Source organism: Rutilus rutilus, assembly GCF_951802725.1.
Source record: "Rutilus rutilus genome assembly, chromosome: 24".
NCBI lineage: Eukaryota > Metazoa > Chordata > Actinopteri > Cypriniformes > Leuciscidae > Rutilus > Rutilus rutilus.
The window spans coordinates 27,541,659-27,564,689 of NC_140228.1; the positions used below are offsets into that span (position 1 = coordinate 27,541,659).

At 38.7% G+C, this 23,031-nt stretch overlaps 1 protein-coding gene and 1 long non-coding RNA gene across 2 annotated transcripts in view; both read right to left on the bottom strand.

The window, feature by feature from the left end:
* Positions 1-14,099: 14,099 nt before the first annotated feature.
* Positions 14,100-19,799, bottom strand: LOC311284298. The gene is made up of 3 exons (XR_014626184.1): positions 16,820-19,799; positions 15,716-15,887; positions 14,100-15,520 (listed from the first exon to the last, which is right to left on the bottom strand). It is a non-coding gene; the product is annotated as an uncharacterized lncRNA (long non-coding RNA).
* Positions 19,800-20,111: 312 nt separating this feature from the next.
* cUnh18orf63 (chromosome Un C18orf63 homolog) overlaps positions 20,112-23,031 on the bottom strand; it is a 34,802-nt gene continuing 31,882 nt past the window's right edge. The window contains exons 14-15 of the mRNA XM_084398776.1: positions 21,670-21,753; positions 20,112-20,490 (exon numbers count right to left, since the gene is read on the bottom strand). Of these exons, the coding sequence (XP_084254902.1) occupies positions 20,368-20,490; positions 21,670-21,753 (207 nt within the window). The 3' untranslated portion in view covers positions 20,112-20,367. The remainder of the gene's footprint in view (positions 20,491-21,669; positions 21,754-23,031) is intronic.

Here is a 23,031-nt window from a genome sequence, read left to right on the forward strand (position 1 = left end):
GGGGAAGGGGTTAAGTCAGGTGGATTCTGATTGGCTGCCGGGAAAAAATCATTCTGAAACCGAACGATGTTGTTCCTCTGAGTGTGTCGCTATCATCACAGTTGTGGTTTGAAATGTCCTATTCTCATAGAATTAGAACAGTTATTAAAACTTTAGTTAAGGCCCGTTCACACTAAAAAATTATAACTATAACGATAACTATATTATCGGCCAGACCAACAGATTATGTTCTGCTTATTACATGGCTTGGTTGATATTATTTCTTGATAACAGCCGCTGCTAAGGATAACACACCGTTGCCATGAAAAACAGAGCGTTGCTATGGACGCAGGATTTTGTGTCAAATTATTGATTTATTTGGTAGGTAGCCATGTAATAAGCGGGATAATGTAGAGCGAGGCGGTTGTTATAGCGAATACAACCCTGACAGGCTGATCAGGACCCCGACGCGAAGCGGTAGTATAAGCCTTCCTTAAGGCCCTTAACGGACGCGTAACGGAAAAGCGAAATGAAAAAGCGAATAGTTCGCGTCAAAACCGTTCACATCAGCGTCTCACTACGTTTTGTTACGATGTTCAATGTAAACACGGATCTTTGACGATAATAGTGTTAGCTTTATCTCCCAAATGTACTTTAGCCTGCTAGCCTACACAGCACAGGAATACACAACAACTAAGGCCCTGTTTACACGAGAACGCTCGCGGGTGAAAACATAAAAATATTTTAGCAGATGTGCCTTTCGTTTAGACGGCAACAGCGTTTTTGGGGCTTAAAAACGCAAAAAAGTGAAACCACCCTCCAGAGTGGAAATCTTAAAAACGCTCCACCGTCGCGTTTCCGTCTAAACGGTAAAAACGCAAAAGTCTGCTAGACAGTGAAGGCACCGATCAGTGCTTCACATTGCCACCTAGCCGCCTGGAGTGCATACTACATTGAATTTCACACACTTTTGCGTCACCATATGCACGCAGATTTCCCCCCCATAACGCTCGTCTAAACGCAGAATAAAAAGTGATCACTTTTGCGTTTTCTCTTCAGATCGTTTCCGTGTAAACTATCACACAACACACTCACAGTTGTGATAACCGAGTCAGTTGGCAATGCTACGCCACACATTGTCTTTCAAATCGTTGTCCTTGTAGTTTGTGATTGGCTGAAGCCTTTTCTGTCGCCGCAAAAGCAAAAAAAAAAAAAAAAAAATCGACATCGACATCGAAGCGAAAAATAAAATAAAAGTCGTTTTGTCGCCGCAGCACATTTGCGTTCGGTGTGGAAGCACTCATTACACAAACAGCTGATCAAAAAATGAAACCATCGCGCGAATTATTCGTGCGTCAAAATCGCGTCCAGTGTGAAAGGGCCTTTATACTACGGGGCTGATTCTAATTGGTTGATGAACATTCTAAGGTGTGCATTTATTTTCCAGTAAACGCGCGGCTAAAGTAGTTCCAGGCAGGTCTTAACCGCATTACAGTTCCATATCACTAACCCTATCTATCTATCCATCAACCCACCAATCTAAAGGTAATGTTTGTGTTACAGAATAATGGTTGTGTTAGTGTTTATATTTTGGAATGAGCTCTGATCTCATTCGGGAGCTTGAATCCAAACCTTTGAATCCAAGCTCTTGTAAAATCAGGTGCAGGTCGAGCCTTGCCCTAAATTGCTCAGATGAGGGATTATTTCACCTGTCATACCTGCCTCCACCTGCTCTCTATCTCCATATCTCCATATATCCAGGACTCAAGCCTTTCCCTTTGAACATATCTCAACTAATCTTTGAACTCTCAACTGGCACAGACGTTTCTTTCAGATTCAGCCAGTGGATTACAAGGATTTTTATGTAATTAAATGTCTCTGTATTCTAGGTCACACCAGAACAAAGCATGCTTTGTGTTTTGATCAAAGTAATGACTGTATTTGGACTGTTTCTAAAATGCTTGTGGCGATGGTTGTTGCAGCAAAAATAATGGTAATTAAAAGAATATTTCCCACGGAGCTGAAAATGTCATAATTTACTCATCCTCATATAGTTTTAAACTCATATGAGGAAATATTTAACAAAATACAACAGCCTGTCAGGCTTCAAAACCCTCATGTGGTTTCACACCTATTGGGTACAATGGGGCTAAAGCAGTGCAAAGTTGATTCTGTGCTAATTTGATCTAATTTATATATATATGTTTTTTGTTTTTTTTTGTTTTTGTTTTTAAGTAGCAAACGAGAATCACAAAAATTATTGAATATATTTTGAAACAAAGGTCGTCTTAATGATGGTTTTGGTTTTGTTCAGCATAATTAAAGCAACAGTTTTTCAATATGTAGAAATATTGAATATGTAAAAGTATGGTATTTGGGGCAAAAGGTACAATAATTAACATAAACAGCTGACTTTTCCATTTGTTGACATGACATGGTTAGATTCAGTTGGTAAATATCATATTAAGCTTGATGTCCATCTTAAAGGCACAATATGTAACTTTTTTGCTTTAAAAATAGCAAAAATCACTATATCTATGTTATTTTTTTTTTTTTGTTGTGTACTTACATTATCCCGACTGTTTCCAACAACTTTCAAACCAGGAGAAATTTGTAATTTAATTCGAAGACACGTCCCGTTTCTTTATTTCCGTTTTGTCGCCCCGCGTTGTCCCTGGTTTCCGCTCGTACTGCCATAGCAACCAGAGCTATGAACCAGAGCCCTCTGATAGTAACCAAGGCGACAGACGTGGACCACTGTGTAGTTCCCAATGTCTATTTGCACGCTGTTGTTGTTTCGTTCAAACATTATGGACCATGGCAAGCAGACTTTGGATAAAAAAGGAGAACTAAAACGAGAATCAATATCAGCGCGGTGTTTTCGAGATGCCGAGAGCTCCGCGTCCGAGACTTCGACCGCTCCTACATGTACTTTATTAAACAGGTGAGCACATTTACATAAAACTAATCAATGTTATATAGTTCAACAATGATAAAATGTTAGAATATGATCTGTATGTTATTCTAATGTTGATCTAGCTTACTGCTAGTCTCATACAGACAAACTAACACATTCATTTCAACACATTCAAATGCAGTTTAGTGTGATAGTGTAATGTTAGAGCAAGTGAAACAGCGCTGCGTTACCTCACAAGTTTAATTTGTCTAATAAACTGACCTGTGAGTTGTAATTCTGCACTTGCGTGTAACGTTAGTTCGGTAGAATGAAATGTCCATAATCCTTTTATATCCGCGGGACTCGCGTCGTGTGTGGAGCGGATAGCTGTCTCTTAGCAATCCCGACCTGCTTCAAATCACAGTCATGATAAAAGCATCGATGTATTCAGTCATCCATAAACATTATTAGATCGGTCGGCTTGACGTTGACGACAAGATCCATAATTCTTAGCAAATGTTGCGTCTTCAAACTACGCCTTTGTTATTGTAAGAGGTTAGCGACCCCTAGCGGCGAAAAAAATTACATACTGTACGTTTAAGAGATAATCACTATATTTATAATGAAACCATCATATTTAAAAAATATGATAATAATCATATCATCTAATAAAATGTTTATTGTTACTACAGTAAATATATTTTAAATCATCGTGGGATCTTTACTTTTTTAAATTGTTTCTTTTTTTTTTTAAATAGACAGTATATTTATTGAACGAAAATAAATTGTATTATCAAAATAAATAGATTATAGTACAAACTTTGCTAAAGGGATTGTTTTGATCAAGCATTAACTTAGACATAATTCAAAACATATTTTACCTGAAGTATTAGTATAAATAATTGCCGCATTGCCACCTCATACATTTATAAGATTTTTAAACAAAATAAACCACTTTTATTATTTATTTTCACACAATATATATATATATATATATATATATATATATATATATTTTTTTTTTTCTGCAATCATACACTATGGGAGAAATGAAAAGCTAATTTTTCTTAATGTGTGCCATTAGCCCCGTTGTACCCTATGATTTTCTTTCTTCTGTAGAACATGAATTAATTTTCAGTTTGGAGGGAACAATCCCTTTAGAAAATATAAAAGAGCTGCCAGTTTCCTCTTGTCTGTGTGTTAAATATGGATGAATACTTTTTTCTCTTTGTACTGAAGGTCTGAAGGACAAGCATAGAAATCATCTCAGTGCTTATGACCCTCGTCCAGCGGCTGTGATTTCAAATTCTCCTCATTTTGTAAGAGCTCTACACAGGGAGCGTTCAGGTCAAACGGAGTAGGAGTATATAATTTATTTTCTTGGAGGAAAGAGATTCATTTTGCTCTACACAAAGATACATAAATATAATCTTTCACTTCCGAAACCACAAGCGGGTGAGATGTAGCTCGGAAACAAAAATATGACAGGCACGTCCAGCAAGAACAAAACAACAAACACACAGAAAAGACATAAATAAACAATGATGGTGGGCAATGTTTTCTTGGCTGGTGAAGAGATGGCAGATTTCCTATGAGAAAAGCTCTACGCCTGGCTAGAAAAACAATGAGAAAAGAGCAGTGAGGATCTTTTCAGTTCATTTTGATTCTGGACGGACATCTGTAGTGAAAAAGTAGTAAATCTAGTGAACCTGAATGCAGACTTGCAACATTAAAGACTGAGCGGGGATGGACTGTATAGGCTTGACTCTACAAATGAATATGTGACCCTGGACCACAAAACCAGTCACATGGGTCTATTTTTTGAAATTCAGATTTATACATCACATGAAAGCTGAATAAATAAAGTTTTCCATTGCTGTATGGTTTATTAAGATATCTGAGGGTGCAAAAATATCGAAACATTGAGAAAATCGACTTTAAGGTTGTCCATTTATGTTGGCGATTGTGCTGCATTCACTCACAGAAATACAAGTTTTATATATTTGCAGTAGGAAATTTACTAAATATCTTCATGGAACATGATCTTTACTTAATATCCTAATGATTTTTGCCATAAAAGAAAAATCGATAATTTTGACCCATACAATGGGTTGGCTATTGCAATGTATATATTGCCGTGCGACTGGTTTTGTGATCCAGGGTCACATATTATAAAGTGATGTTAACAGAATTTTTTTCATTTATGTAAATAATGATATATATGCTGCAAAATTGTCTCATGCATATAGAAGAAGAAACCCAGAAGCCGCATGTTCGGGTATACACAGCTGATATTCTACAACAAACCAAGTGACTATACCCGTCATACAAACATACTTCACTAGAAACAGTCTCTTCAGTGTCTGGTTTGCATCAAGAGATGTCTAGTATCCACACACCCCATGACACAGATTATACGTTTCACACTCTCCTCCCCAGTGTGTTTTATGTCTGGATGTGAAGTGTGAAGGCAGTAAATGCGTCTCAAGGAGAAATCTGTATTGAGAAACTGTGTGTTATGATGGACCGAAGGCTATTTATTCTTTGTTGGTTCGTTTGGCGAGACGAGGACTGGTCCCCTGACTGAGCCAGGTTTCTCACAAGGTTTCTTTTCTCCATTTCTGTCACTGATGGAGTTTGGGTTTCTTGCCACTATCGCCTTTTGGCTTGCTTTAGTTGGGGACACTTAATATTCAGCAATACAGCTGCTTTCACTGTCCTCATACAGGTTGATTGAACTTAAAAAATGTATGGAAACTAAGATTTCAATAGCGCTGCATTAAAAACTCTTAGTTCAATGAACTAAACGTTTTTAATTAAACGCTGTTGAAATTTTAAGTACATTCAACTTAAAATGTATTGTTTTTTCAACTTTTTTAGGGCAACAAGTTTTACAGTGGATTTAGAACAGCTAAGGGGCGTTGTTAGGCACGACGCGGAGTTAAATGGTTACTCCATAAAAATATTCATTTTATATTTATTTTATTCATAAAATAAACACTAGCAACAAAAAATATAACGTTATAACACATTTATTCCTCCGCCAAGCAATGTAGTTCCAAAGCGGTTGCTAAGCAACACATGCAGAAACGGCAGTTGCGCAGTAACACTAATGTAATGCGGTCACAGGTGTGTGTGTTTGTTAAGTAATTTACAACGGTTTCGAACGCGGCTCAACCAATCAGAATCAAGTACTGGAACTCTCCGTTTTATAAACATTTTTTAAGTTAAATCAACCTGTATGGGCTTACAGAGTAGATGAATTGAACTCATTTTTGATGATCTTTACAGTAACTGAATGGAACTGAATTAAAATACTTTACAGCAGTATTTAATTCTGTTTGCATAATTAAATAATTATTTTTCTGCTTTATCCCTGTAAAGATGGTATGAATAATGTGCTATCTAAATAAAGGTGACTTGACTTTTGAATAGTCCTACAGTTTAAGGTGATCTCTAAGATCAAGTAGAAGAGAACTGAGCACAAGTGTGAATACATTTGCTGTTTTGCTATATGCTATTTGGCTCGTAGAGGAGAAGTGTGTTATTGCCAGGAAAAAAGAAGGGTGAAAAAAAAAAACATTATGAGATGAACACCATCACAAAGTCGTAAATAACAGTGGAAAGCTCTGGATTTTCTTTACGCCCGATCTTTATGAGTTGAGTGTGTGTCGGTGAGAAACATGGCAGAATACCACAATACCTTTAGGTATTTAACAGTGACATTGTCAGGCTTTTTTATTTACAACAAAATAAGCTAATTGCCAGCACAGAATATAATAGCATTGAAATATAACAATATAGTATTTAACGATAAAGTTTACAGTTGCTTCATACATTAATTAAAAACATACAAAGCAAAACACGCGATGCACATTCTTTGTTCTTCGTTTTCTATAGACCTTATGTAGCCCCGCCCCTTTTCAGCGCTGCGCTCGGTGTCTTTTGACTTCCGGTCTGTATTTTCACAGCGATCTTGCGTATTTATGAACGAACGGCTCGTTTTAAAATCTTCACGGTCTACTGACATTTGTTAAGACATCTGCTTTAAACATTACGATCCTCATGATAACTTTTGTTAACTTTACATTAAGTAAATCCACTTCAAAAGCTAATTACTCCTGGACAGCAATGCCATAGAAATATACAGAGCGACTGCAAAAACGGAAGTTCAAAGACAATATTCTAAAGATGGCGGCGCCCTCGTTTCTCTGGCGCATAAGGTCTATAAGTAGAAGTAAAAAAACGTCCCTGTATTTTGGTGTAGTTTAAGTGTAGTTAAAGGGTTAGTTCGCCCAAAAATGAAATTTCTGTCATTAATTTCTCAACCTCATGACGTTCCAAACCCGTTAGAACTTCGTTCATCTTCGGGAAACACAAATGAAGATATTTTTGATGAAATCCGAGAGGTTTCCTAACCAGCCATAGGCAGCCACGTCATTGCAACTTTCAAGGCCCAGAAAGGTAGTAACAACTTTATTCAACAATTTCACTGTTTACTACGTGATCAGCATAGGAGACTCACACAGAAGAGAAGAAATTCTTCAATAAAATACAAAAAGTATTCTCGCCGCTTCATAACATTAAGGTTGAACCACCGTAGTCACATGGACTCTTCTGACGATGTCGTTACTACCTTTCTGAGCCTTGAAAGTGGTAATAACGTTGCTGCCTATGGCTGGTTCAGAAAGCTCTCGGATTTCATCAAAAATATCTTAATGTGTGTTCAAGATGAACGAAGGTCTTACGGGTTTGGAACGACATGAGGGTGAGTAATTTCATTTCATTTTTGGGTGAACTAACCGCCATCTTGCTCCAACGAGAGTGACTTGACCGCACCTGACACCGTAAAAAAAAAAAAAAAAACACTACCAAAACACTTTAGATTCATGGGGAAACTTTGGCATGACCATGCAATCACTTTTCTCCAGGAAAATGTAAAAATAAATAAAACCAATAATTCCTTTGGTTACAGTTCATTGTTCATGTGTCTTTAATGCAACTGAATTTTATTATTAATAATAATGTCATGATTATGTTTTCACGGTTTTCCTGTGCTCCCTGTTCCCGTTTCCTCATTTCTAGTGGTCATAGTTTCTAATTGATTTTGCGCACCTGTTTCTCATTCTGTTAATCATCTCTGCATCTGTATTTAAGCCCTTAGTTCTTTCTGTTCATGGTTCGGTGTGGTCTTTGTTAAATGGGTAGTTTTCTATCTTTTAAAATACTTTACACTTCATTCTGCATCACACGTGTTGGACTACAACTGACAAATAATCATTGCTCGGCCAAAACAGGTAGTCCTGCCCCAAACTAACACCACTGGTTACACCTGAAGTCGATAGGTTGAAGTTTTTACACTCTTCAGGAAGTCAACCTACAAATGGCTTAAAATCGTCACTGCATATTAAACTCGGACAGAAATAAATACTTTGACATCTGAAAATTGACACATTTGAGAGTATTTCTTTCAATTTGTCTCGCACATCCTGGAGTAAAATGTTAACACACACCCATAAATCTCAGTGGCTGTAAACTAATGGGCATGAAATCCTGCGGAAAACATTTCTTTTTCTTGAGGCAGTCTGCTTCAACAGAACCCATTCTTACATCGGTGGCACAGTTCAGCGAGTTCAGAAACACAATGGACCGTTTTTACACACTGACCTCTATAAACCAGTTCCTCTGAGAGAGTCAAACTGAAAGAGTGACATTGTGATATTTCATATGAAGGAGCAAAGTGAACATAATGGAAAGCATGAGAGTTTCTTCCACTGATTTTTCTTTTTTTTTCTTTTCTCCAAAACCTCCAAAAATTCAGGCTAGGGCTGTCAGCATTCTTGTGTGCAGATGGAAACCAGACACCGGGATAGTCTGCAGATGCCTCGAGGGAAAACGCAAGAACCCTCAAACCACAAACTCTGTAATTAGCTTATGACTGACTTTCACGAACATTAATCCTTGAAATCAGAACAAAAATGAAAGCCATTAATCCAGGAATTACCGAGCTAACATGCATTGCATTTACTCTAGTTTTTCCATCTGTGAGACAGATTTACAAACCAAACAGTGAAAGCCATTAAACTTGGTACAGATTGTAACATGCTTAGTTTGACCAGGATGCAACTTAAAACATAACAACAAATTTCTTCTGGTCAATATCTTCCTAATACAATGTGGAAACACAGCAGCTAAACTCAAACAATGCAACTAAGCCTTCCTGAGCCTTTAAGCTTCATATTTCTCTTGCAAGCAAAGGCGTTTTCAGTTTTGTACGCAAACGCGATGCCAGATGGCCAGTTTTGAAATGAGCTTCGTGGACCTTTTTCAATACACTCGATTCCTTCATGTAGGCCTGTAGTTTTTATGCTTCGGTGCTACTTGAAGATCTCTAACTCCTCAGTCCACTCATGCTGTGTGGTGTGTACTGATGTATGCGCAAGCTTTTTGTGTACAGCGTTTCATGACTTTTCCAGGTGTACATTAATAATGGATCAAGATTTTAAAGGATTAGTTCAGAATTAAAATTTCATGCAAGATGAGCATTTGTGGTTTAAAAGCACAGGTTTGAAAACCTTCAGACTTGTTGTACCCCACTGAAGTCCACTATAATCCTGTAATGTGTTTCTCAAAAAACACTAATTTCTTTTCGACTGAAGAAAGAAAGACGTGAACATCATGGATGACGTGGGGACGAGTAAATTGTCCGGAAATTTTTAGCAATTAAAACAAGAAAAAAACGTACATTATGCACTTGGATATATATATTTTTTAAATTAATACATTTAAAATAAAATCTTTAAATTGTTACATCTAACATTTTTTGTATAATTTTCTTGTTACATTGTTTTTGTGATAATCATCACAAAAATAACATACTAAATAATGTTTTGCACTTGGATAACTTTTTATATTTAAATAAATATGCATATTTTTAGAATCATTTTCTTGTTAAGTTTAAAGTTATATTGTTATAATGATCAAATTCTCTGACATTTCCTGGTATTCTAAGTGTTTAAACTCTGTGTGTCATACACGTACATATTATTTCAAATTCACAGAGCACCATGTTAAACTATTTAGATGGGAATGTGCCAGAGGCTGTACACCTATGTGACCAACATTTTAATAAACCTCCTTTTCAAGCCATGTTATTATTTTACAAGCATATTCACTGAAGCACAACACTGCTGTGCATCGTGTTACACAGGAGTTGTGAAGGGTTAAGAGTAGATGTGTTCGAGCTGGGTGAAGACGACCAGCTGCCACCTGCTCAGCTCTGACTCCCTTCTGGCATTTCATACATTAGGGCACATTAAGCACGGAGATCGTTCTCTGCTTGGCAGCAAAATATAGCCATGTGTTGAGGATGTGGGAGAGAACTTCAGCGTGACCAAGCTGAATATTATCCCGACTTTGTGGGTGTTCAGCTGTAAGAGATTTCACAGCGTTTCTCACCTTTGTGGTATGTCTAACCCCACGACCCTTAATACGGCTCCAACTTTTACATTTAAACATAACAGTGCACTAAATATTATTAAACAGTATTAAAATATGTATCGTTATAACAAATATTAGCATACTAGCATACATTATATTAAATTCCCCCTGTGGTGAAAATCAAGTTTTTAATGTTGTTTATATGTCTATGTGGTGTTTTTAATACGCTTTAAGACAAACCATGTGTAAATTAATAAGTCGACACCATTGCTGAGTATTTTCTCTTTAAAACTGCAGTGAACCAAAGACAGTCTCAAAAACATGGTTTGAAATTGCTGGTGTTTCTGACGTCACAAACTACTTTGTAACCAATCAGATCAACGTGCGGATCTCTGAGCTGCTGTGAGTGAGTGGAGGCGGGGCTCATTTGCATATTCATAGAACTAGAGCCCTGCGCGGGACTGTTTTCTTCATCCCGCTCCCGCCGAATTTCTGACCATTACCGCCCGCTCCCGCAACGTATGTGTTACACTACCGCCCGCTCCCGCAATATGTACAGTGAGGAAAATAAGTATTTGAACACCCTGCTATTTTGCAAGTTCTCCCATTTAGAAATCATGGAGGGGTCTGAAATTGTCATCGTAGGTGCATGTCCACTGTGAGAGACATAATCTAAAAAAAAAAAATCCAGAAATCACAATGTATGATTTTTAAACTATTTATTTGTATGATACAGCTGCAAATAAGTATTTGAACACCTGAGAAAATCAATGTTAGTATTTGGTACAGTAGCCTTTGTTTGCAATTACAGAGGTCAAACGTTTCCTGTAGTTTTTCACCCGGTTTGCACACACTGCAGGAGGGATTTTGGCCCACTCCTCCACACAGATCTTCTCTAGATCAGTCAGGTTTCTGGGCTGTCGCTGAGAAACACGGAGTTTGAGCTCCCTCCAAAGACTCTCTATTGGGTTTAGGTCTGGAGACTGGCTAGGCCACGCCAGAACCTTGATATGCTTCTTACAGAGCCACTCCTTGGTTATCCTGGCTGTGTGCTTCGGGTCATTGTCATGTTGGAAGACCCAGCCTCGACCCATCTTCAATGCTCTAACTGAAGGAAGGAGGTTGTTCCCCAAAATCTCGCAATACATGGCCCCGGTCATCCTCTCCTTAATACAGTGCAGTCGCCCTGTCCCATGTGCAGAAAAACACCCCCAAAGCATGATGCTACCACCCCCATGCTTCACAGTAGGGATGGTGTTCTTGGGATGGTACTCATCATTCTTCTTCCTCCAAACACGTTTAGTGGAATTATGACCAAAAAGTTCTATTTTGGTCTCATCTGACCACATGACTTTCTCCCATGACTCCTCTGGATCATCCAAATGGTCATTGGCAAACTTAAGACGGGCCTTGACATGTGCTGGTTTAAGCAGGGGAACCTTCCGTGCCATGCATGATTTCAAACCATGACGTCTTAGTGTATTACCAACAGTAACCTTGGAAACGGTGGTCCCAGCTCTTTTCAGGTCATTGACCAGCTCCTCCCGTGTAGTTCTGGGCTGATTTCTCACCTTTCTTAGGATCATTGAGACCCCACAAGGTGAGATCTTGCTTGGAGCCCCAGTCCGAGGGAGATTGACAGTCATGTTTAGCTTCTTCCATTTTCTAATGATTGCTCCAACAGTGGACCTTTTTTCACCAAGCTGCTTGGCAATTTCCCCGTAGCCCTTTCCAGCCTTGTGGAGGTGTACAATTTTGTCTCTAGTGTCTTTGGACAGCTCTTTGGTCTTGGCCATGTTAGTAGTTGGATTCTTACTGATTGTATGGGGTGGACAGGTGTCTTTATGCAGCTAACGACCTCAAACAGGTGCATCTAATTTAGGATAATAAATGGAGTGGAGGTGGACATTTTAAAGGCAGACTAACAGGTCTTTGAGGGTCAGAATTCTAGCTGATAGACAGGTGTTCAAATACTTATTTGCAGCTGTATCATACAAATAAATAGTTAAAAAATCATACATTGTGATTTCTGGATTTTTTTTTTTAGATTATGTCTCTCACAGTGGACATGCACCTACGATGACAGTTTCAGACCCCTCCATGATTTCCAAGTGGGAGAACTTGCAAAATAGCAGGGTGTTCAAATACTTATTTTCCTCACTGTATGTCCACTCCCGCCCGCACCCGCAAAACTCTGAGAATTTATTCCCGCACAATAATAGAGATGCATTGATTTTGTGTATTCTCCCGTCCCGCAGGAAAAAACACGTATTTGTATTGCTATTATTAAAGAGATTCATGGGGTTGTTTGTTTCGTTTCCCTGGCCGGCATGTATTCTGGACACATACACACAGGACAATGAAGGAAATCGAGTGTATGCTGTTTTTGGATGGTTTTGTTTTTGTTTTTGCTGTTTTTTATTCAGGATACTCCGTCTGGCGCGTGCAATGATGCGTGATGATTCTCTCTGACCAATCAGCAGTCTGCCGTGTTTTCACGTCACATTTTAGTATCGCCTCAGCTCGCTCAGAACCTCGCCGGAGGTGGTACGAAAAAAAGTACCTGGAAGCAGATACAGTTACAACTTTTACACAGTGGAAAACCAAACAAAGGCGAGTCGAGTCGAGCCGAGGCGAGCTGGTACTGTGTAGTGGAAAAGCGCCATTATTGACATCTCCATCATGTCGCTAGGCTACCTCCCGATCCCGCAGTGTTTTTTTTAGCCGCCCATTCCCGTCCGCAGCAAAGTTCAAACCGCCCGCTCCCGTGAGATTTGCGTTGGGTCCCGCGGGACTCAATCCCAATGCAGCCCTCTACATAGAACCGCGTATACTAAATGAGGCAAGGGTGAAGAGTTACATTCAAGCTATTTTAAGGTATGAATAATTGTTTTTCAAGGAAAAAACATTTAAATATGTCCTTTTGGTGATCAAAGAAGAGTTTTAAGAGATTAAATTATTGACTACAGGGGGACTTTAAGTGTCTTTCACTACTGTGTACTAACATTTAAATTAATCATTTGATACACTGCAAGTATTGTGTAAATACACATTAGCATATTTAAAAAATACCCATATGTATTTACAGCTGTAATTAAAGTGTTGACCCTTCCCTTACTCCTTAACCCACACGTAAACCTACCCATACCACTAAACCTGTCCTAACCTCCACCTTAATAGCAGCACAAGTGTTTTGCACAATAAGTACATTGTATCCAACATTTTTCTTTTTGATCCGAGTACAAGACACCTAATATAAAAGTGGGACTGTGCATTGACATTACTAAAACTACATTAAATAATGTATTATAATTAACTTCAATACAAGCTCAACTACTCATACTATATTATTTGATCAAATAATCTCTCAATTATATTAGATGCTTAATAAGCAATTGCCATCAGCATAATAGCAGCTGGGAGGCATTGTTCCTAAGCAATGGAGTGACAGCATAACACGCCTCTAGTGTATTGGCTGGCATACTTGTGGTATTATACAATTTGTTTTGACTTGATTTCAACTTGTTTATAAAAATGTATCCACATTCATTTGTCAACTACGTCAGCAGCACAGGTGGGGTTTTCAGCACATTTTATATGTATAAATAACCACTGGATGATTTCCTTAAACAGCTTGAGTTTTTTTAGCACAATATTTCAATAGAAAAAAACTTTGTCTTGTTTGTTAACCACCCTCAATCCAGTTAAACCAGGTACTTTAAGTGCTGCTAATAATGTTGTGCCATTCACATATAGATAAATAATTATGATTTACCTATTTGGTGACTGTATTATAATTGTGGTTTATCAACAAGTCAGCATGTTTTGCTTGCGGCATTAAAGGGGCAGTTCACACTAATATTACAATTAAGTCATCATTTACTCACCCTGCTATTGTTCTTTTTTGAACCACAAAACAAGAATAAAAAATTTAAAAAGTGTCCCATTCGCGCTCATCCAATGATCTTGTGCAACACACTCCATATATTCCAAGTGTTCTAGGGGTTTATGATAGAGTTTGGTGAAAAGAAAACAGAAACTGTATGTATTATTTAACGCAAATGCTGACCTTGGCCATTGGTCTTCTGTACATGGCTACGCGAGGTGTGCATTTGTGATACTATCAGCACCGCAGTTCACTCCGTCTTGCCCAGAAAAAGCACACAAGTTGTAAGAAATCAAGATTAACAAAAATGTGACATGAAATACAATCCATATACCTTCTTCTCTGAGGTGAATATATCCTTTTTGTTCGTCGTAATGAAGTTATTGCGTTCACATCTGTTCACAACTGTCATTCTGACTGACATCAGACAAAGAGAGTTCAGGTCCGGAGATATTTAACTCAGTGAAGAATGTACACAGATTATTTTCGGGGATTTAGGCGCATGTAATTTGTCATTTCTCACAACTAGTGTGCTTTTTCTGGGCGAGACGGTGTGTATTGCGGTGCTGACAGAGTCTCGTGAATGCCCACGTCGAAGACCAACAGACAAGGTCAGGATTTTTGTTACATAATCCATTAAATTTCAGTTAGTTTTCTAACTGTTAGTATCTATCCCTATCAACTAATGCAGGTGGTAAACAGAATCTTATTTAAAAATATGACTTTTCTAGTGATTATAGCAGCAGTTATTCACCACCAAGTGATGGAGAAACGCTATATAATCAGTGAATCTGCAGAGTTTTTAAAATCAAATTTAAGACTGTTCAAGACCTCCACAAATAAAATTATTTGGCTCGTTAAAGACCACTCTTGCTGCAGCATTCTGGATCAGTTGCACAGGTTTGACAGTGCAAGCTGGAAGACCAGCCAGGAGAGCATTACAGTAGTCCAGTCTGGATAGAACAAGCGCTTGGACAAGGAGTTGTGTAGCATGCTCTGATAGGAAGGGCCTGATCCTCCTAATGTTGTGCAAGGCAAATCTACATGACCGGGCAAGTTCTAGCAATGTGGTCTGTGAAGATCAATTGATCATCAATTACAACTCCAAGGTTCCTGGCTGACCTTGATGGAGTTATGGATGACAAGCCTAGCTGAATGGTGAAGTTGTGATGAAGTGTTGGGTTGGCCGGGACCACAAGTAGCTCTGTCTTCGCAAGGTTTAGTTGGTGGTCCTTCATCCAGCCTTGGTGGTCCTTTATCCAGCCAGAAATGTCTGTCAGGCAAGCTGAGATACGAGCAGCTACCGTCGGATCGTCAGGCTGGAATGAGAGGTAGAGATATGTGTCATCAGCGTAGCAGTGATAGGAAAAGCCATGTTCTGAATCACAGATCCTAGTTATGTCATGTAGATGGAGAAGAGAAGTGGTCCAAGCACTGAGCCCTGAGGCACTCCAGTTAGCTAGATGTTGGGTCTTAGACACCTCACCCCTTCCAAGACATCCTAAAGGACCTACCTGAGAAGTAAGACTTGAACTATTGGAGTGTGGTTCCCGAGATGCCCTTCATCTTTAGGATAGACAGGAGGATCTGGTGGTTAACTGTGTCAAAGGCAGCAGACAGATCCAGCTGTCTCAGTCTCAGTTGAGTGCTTTTGAAACCAGACTGATTGTTCTCCAAGAGGTTGTTCTGTGTAAGAAAGGAAGAGATCTGGTTGAAAACAACTTGTTCAAGTGTTTTCGTGATGAATGGAAGAAGGGATACTGGTCTGTAATTTTCCAGATGTGCTGGATTTAGAGTGGGTTTCTTAAGCAGTGGGGTTACCCGAGCCTGCTTAAATGCTGTGGGAAAGGTACCAGTGTGAAGAGAGGTGTTTATGATGTGCGTGAGTGCGGGTACAACTGAGGAAGAAATGGCTTGAAGTAGATTAGTGGGAATAGGATCAAGCGGACAGGTGGTAGGGCGATTGGAAAGGAGGAGTTTGGAGACTTCTGCCTCTGAAAGTAGAGAGAAGGAGGGTAGAATGTGTGTGTTAGCTGGTAAAATGTGTGTGTCAGTTTGTGGATTGGTAAATTGGCCGGTTATGGTGGTTGTTTTAATTATGAAGAATGTGTCAAAATTGTCAGCTGTTAGGGTTGATGAAGGAGGAGGAGGGTTGAGAAGGGAAGCATGCAAGAGTCAGAAGAATTGTTAATTTTGTTGTGATAGTAAGTCATTTTAGCAATAGAGATATTAGCATAGAAGGAAGAGAGGAGGGATTGATAAAGACCAAAGTCAGTATGAATTATCAATTTATGCCACTTTCTCTCTGCACCCCTGAGTTTAGAGCGATGTTCACGGAGAACATCAAATAACCAGAGGGCAGAGGGTGTGGCACGGGCTGGCCTGGAGGAAAAGGGGCAGAAGTTGTCCAAGCAGGAGGTTAAAGTGGAGAAAAGAGTATCAGTTGCACTGTTAGTATCTAGTGTTGAGAGCTGATCAGGTGGAGGAAGTGTGGATGAGACCAAAGAGGATAGGCGAGAGGGTGAGAGTGAGGAGGAAGTGATCTGAGGTGTGCAGTGGAGTGACCAGTGTATGGTCAGTGGAGCAGTGGCACGTGTAAATAAGGTCCAAATGGTTACCTGATTTGTGAGTAGCCGCAGTAGATACTCGTTTGAGGTCGAATGAGGCAAGTAGAGTATCAGCAGCCTGAGGTTTTTCTAGGTGGATGTTGAAGTCTCCAAGAACTATGAGAGGAGTACCATCCTCAGGGAAGGATGAGAGTAGCATATCAAGCTCCTAAAAGAAACTGGGGGACGATATACAACTACAAAATGGATTTTATTAGGACTAGTGATGGTAATTAAATGTGATTTAAATGAGCTGTTGTCCCACAGAGGTGGTAAAGAATCAAATTTCCAATCGTTTGAGATGAGCAGACCAGTACCTCCACCCCTTCCGGTCAGGCGAGGGGTGTGTGAGAAAGTGAAGTTAGTGGAGAGGGCAGCAGGTATGGTAGTGTCCTATGGTCTGATCCAGGTCTCAGTCAGGGCCAATCAGCTTTGTTTACAGCGGACTGGCAATTCCAGAGACCAATAGGAAAAGAGAATAAAGTACTAAAAGAGACCGGAAAGGTATGCAGGTTGTTAGGATTGGACTGCCTCTGACATGTTCCATTGGAACATTGGACTGCTCCAATTCCATTGGATTTACGCATGTTAGTAATAGTAGGGATTTGAAAACACAGTGTAAGAGAGCTCACAAACAGAAAGATCAGATGAAAAGTTGTGTAGAAGAGAAAGGAAACAAGAAAATTAAATAAATAACAAGAAAATAATAATCAAGTGCCTTGTCGGTGTCCTTGCTCGGTGTAGTCGCACAGGTAGAGTCGTTGGTCTTTACACTCTTCGGTCTTCACACGAAGACCGCGGTGCAATAACCAATTATATACACGCCTAATACCTCATTATTGAATACAGCAGGCCACGCCCTTCTACTTAGCCAAGCGAAACTCAAAAGTCATGACACAAACAAACGCCACGCCGGCACGCGCTTTACCAGGGTAAACAAAACAAAGTTTCCTAGCAACGAAGAACCGCGCTAAAATCTAATGAGAAAAATGTTTATCAGTGGTTGTATATCGAGCAGGGACACGTTTGTGTGCATTTTGTTTTGTGATTTCACCGGAACAAATAGAGTCTACGCAACGGCGATGGATTGAAGCGCGCTTCCGAGTGAAGTCTGCGCGAGCCACAAGAGAACACTGAATCAGCGCCACTGATAGCAGCGGCAATAAGCTCAGCAGCTTGATTTAAAAAAACGACACATTTCAGTGCTAGAATGACTCTTATTTGACTAACGAACAAAATGAATGCCCTGCTAGTTAACTGGAGATATTTTATTTATTTGCATTATGTACATCCGTGCCGCGAGTTGTTTCAAAAAGTGGTCGGGACAATTATCGACCCCCGGCAAAAACCCATATTGCTCTGTGAGGTGTCAACGATGGTCGCTTTGGCCAGGTGGTGTTTATAGCATAGGGGGCGGGACTCTTTACATTCTAGAGAGCATTTGATTGGACAGATGTGATGAGAAGCTGAAGTCTGCGGTGACGTCATAAAAATCTGTGACCCATTTTAGCAGAAGTGAGGGACTGTAAGTTTTGAATGCTTTTATCTCCTAAATGCGAATTTTGTCATTGGTTTGGAACACACCAGCTAATTCATAACATTAATCGTAACATATTCATATTAAAAGCTAAAAAACTTACATTTTGATTTCAGGGGGTCTTTAAAGGGTGATTTTAAATACCTAAATGGTACATATTAGAACCTTTTGAAAAGCTACTTTCCCAGTGTCAGCTTCATACTATTTTTTTCTGAAAGTGTACAGAACTAACTGATACAACCTCAAAAATAAATAAAAATTATGGCTAAAATGTCCTGGCCAGCTTCTGTGAAAGTAATATGGGTTATCTAGATCTATATATGCTGTAAACAACCCATCGTTGCTTTAATCAATTCAGCATTTAATACGATACTTCAATGCTCCAATTGTGAAAGGTTATAAATTATAGCAGCAGACACCTTGACTCTGTATATTAACTTGGTTGTAAGTACAGTCTGGGAGGTCAAAACTCAGTAAACAGTCTAAATCAGAGCAGAAGAGTCCTGAGGCCTATACTTTGAGATGAGAGCATGAACCAGCACGCAGGAGACAGGAATTTTGACTGTGCCTTGTGGCGACTGGCACCTGAACAAAAGTGTGTTCAAGTGTGCATTGATGTAAGTAAATGAACAAAAAATATCAGAAGAGGGACTACATATGAATATATGTATTGAAGTCTCTGAAATTAAATATGTCAGACTAATTTACTTGCTATCACAGATTGTGATATATATCATCTATCACTTGTTGCATGTGCTGATGCAGACAAAAAAAAAAGCCTGATTCTGCAAAGCGTGGGAACCATTTTCAGGGAACATTTATCTTTGTCTGTGACATGAGGTTGAGAACTTTAACTAAGAGTCAATAAATCAACTAACCCCTGATGTCTACCATAAACAAGTCATACGTCAATTAAACATGCTGATATTAGAAGCCATTACAGTAATGAATACTGTAGTCAAAGTGCACTGATAGCAAGTCTGTTTCACATTCAAATCTTTGATGTGCAGAATGCACGGCTCTTTTTTTTTAAGCTTAACAATGTTTGCCTTGCAGAAGTGCATACTCGCTCCTGCATTGACCTCCTACTTACCGCAAAGCTTTTCAAGTCAGATGTGTATGGGTCGTTAAGCTTTATACTGTTAGTATAAAGAGCAGAAAAGACAAGAGTGATCTTGCTCTTTTAAGATACAGAAAGCAGCGCAATCAGGACCCTATCATTAGCCATCAAAGTGGCTATAAGCCTGACTTCCATCTCAGTCAAGAGCCCCTGACTCTACTCTGACTCTTCTTTGGGGTCATTATTGAGGAAAGTCACCTTGCATCACTGTTTTATGCAGTTACGGCATTCATGATTGCCAACTGAAAATCTGTTTGTTAGGAGTTTGGCAAGATCACTGAGAAAACTAGTATCTCACATATGCCTCATATGAGATGAGATTATAGAAAACTCCCAATGAAATATGAAGTTTGCAATCAAAAGAAGAGATTTCAAGATTAATTCTAGCATTAAATTCCTCTGAGCTGTTTTCTTCATGAATTATATAGCTCTGAACTCATACTGATGCCTATGTCAATAATCATCTCATTTGTGTCCAATTTTACTTGTAAAGACTTTTAGAAGAAATATCTGAGACAAAGACCTCTGGGTCTGATTAAAGTCAGAGCACAGAGTTAGAATAAATAATTGCACTAAACGTAATGGTAAGTTTGATTGTTGACACATGACCATCATGCTAACAAAAAAGGACCACTATTACAAAGAAAGACTTGCATATTTTTTTCTTTATCTGCATCTCTCTCTCTCTCTCTAAACTCTAGATCCAATTAAACAACAGATTTTAGCTTACAAAGTCTTACGTGAAAAAAAAAGGCAGTAGTCAAACGTGTTATGAACATGTAGTAAATCATGGCAATCGTATTGAACTGTCAATGTCAACAGAGTTTATCAATGGAACAAAAACTCATTATGCAAGGTCTCTATAGTGTGTGTTTTTTAGGTGAGTAACCCAATCCAACACACCTAAGTTTCACTCAGACATTGCATAACCTTTGACACTAGCAAATGTTTCTTATCCCTTGCGCTCACACTGATCCCTCGACTCTTCAACCATGCCTGCAGAGTCACTACTTTGACCTTTGAGAGCTGAAAACAGAAAAATATAAATAAGTTACTGGGTTACAGCTTATTCACTTTAACTTTCATATACAGCTCTAGAACTGATTTATATGTTAAAACTGCAATAAATAACTAGACAGAATCTGCAGAATTGTTTCCCGTCTGCAATTATCTTCTAAAACATGGATTTAAATATGGTACAAATATGCTAAACTGAGCAATAAGTGCTTTCATTTTATGGTAGCATTAAATATTTAAATTGATGAATGATTATTTGGGAATGTACAGTCAAAAGTTTTGGGCAAGTAAATCTTGTGTGAATCTATATTTCTGAAAAAGATGTTTCTTATGCTTATCAAGGCTACACTGTAAAATACAGTCGATAGAGTAAAAAAAGGTAATATCGTGATCAATTTTCTATTTTAGTATATGGTATATTGTAAACTGCAATTTATTCCTGTGATCAAAGAGGAATTTTAAGCATCATTACTCCTTCAGAATTCATTCTAATATGATGATTTGCTGCTCAAGAAACATTTCTGATTATTAATAATGTTAAAAACAGTTGTGCTGCTTACATTTTTGTGTAAACCCTGATACATTTTTCAGGATTCATTGATGAATAGAGTTCAAAAGAACAGCATTAATTGAAATATAAATCTTTTGTATAATGTTTTCTAACACGAAATGCATTCTCTGATTAAATGTGATAATTTATTCCAAACTTTTGAACAAAGTGCATCTTGATGCAAACCTCTGCCAAGCGCTGTACACTTATTTTTGTTCATACTGTCCAAGGGCAGTCAGAAATGGCAACAATACATATAATACAGATGAAAGATCTGCATGGGTTTATATGGCTTGCACCTGTTAGTAGCCTCCATCATAAAGAAAATATACGAGCTCCTCCTCTCTCAGAGTGACATTCAATCAAGACCATGAACACAAGCCAGGTTTGTAATGGATCTCATTTATATATATTACAGGTGCCAATGAGCAGTCACTCTGCTGTTATTTAGCAAACTATTCTGCCTTGCTCAGATGAAACAGTAACTACACCAACACTGAAACTAAACGGCTTATTGATTGAGGTTTGAAGATAATGAGATGTTATTTTGATTAATATTTCTTTACTAAACATTATATATGTGCAATTTAAAAATAAACCGAAGAAGATATTATAAGTACAGTAATATGCCAAAGTACCTGATTGTTCGTCGCATACACTTCCACACACACATCCTGCACACTGTGTTTGGGCTTCTTCGGTTTTGACTGAAACGTGTCTCCCTGAAAGATGGTGAGACAGGATCCATTAGAAGCACTGCACGTCTTTCTTTACAACCCATATTTAATCATTCATGTAGGTTCATCAATTATTTTTGGGAAAACTACACCAGTTAATTTGCCTAGTCTTGCTAAATCTTTGCCCTCAATGGACTGTGTAAGATGTGTAAGATATCTAATGAGAAATACAGCAACTTAGACACTAAATTTGTACATTTTCTAAGTAGGAAAATGTGAGTGGTGTTTGCCAGTGCAAAACTTACCGTGGATTTACTAAGGAATTGTTTTAAAGAGGCCATTATTATGTCTTTTTACAGTCTTGATTTTGTTTTTGGGCTCTATTAGATTAGTTTTTCATGCTTGAAATGTTCAAAAAACACATTATTTTCCTCATATTCTCCATTGTTGCAGCACATTTCTTTCCAGTCTGTCAGTAACACTCTGGGGTGTGTTCTCCGTACAGTGACGTAACTCGCTGCTTCACTACCATAGTACGAAGCATCATTGAAGAAATCAACTAGCTAGTCACGACTGTTTCCCGAAACCGTATTGTCGAACATTGGTCGTTCAACCACGCTGGTTAATGATGTCACGCACGTAGTGGAGTAATAACTACTTGTAATGAATCTGTTTGAGATCGAATTAACGCTAGATGTTTTGCTATAAATTACGTACATGGAATCTGAGGAATATTTCTCATTTATCTGTTATTTTTGCTTTATTTCCAGATTCAGTCATAGGCTCGTTCTTCCGTACTAGAGCACGTTCGCACATGAACACTCTTCAAAAACGACGCTTTAAATCTCTTGACAAACTAAAAGATGTAAATGTAAATTTGTATGTATTCTACATAAAAAATACAGATTGTACTGAATGTCAGCTTGCTTATTTTACTCAAGATAAGGATGTATTGAGTCCACATGTCATGCAAACAAGAAACTGCTTCTAACCACAGGTCGAGAGCTGTCGTTCCAAACACACAACTTTGCGATGCTGTTTGCGAATGTTTGTTAGAACGATGGTTTCGGGAAACATTGACTCGTTGAAATGCTGATAAAAACCGAACTTGCGACCATAGTTGGCTAACGATGCTTTCGGGAAACGCACCCCATAGTTCTTGTCTCTATGAAGCCCCTCCTTCTGAAAAGAACACTGTGCTCTGATTGGTCGGCTGGAGCAGTGTGTTGTGATTGGTCAAGCTCTTCGAGAGTGTGTTTGGGAAATGTCCCGCCCCTTACCATAACTGCCCGTTTCAACACACTACTAACTAACTCAACCAGG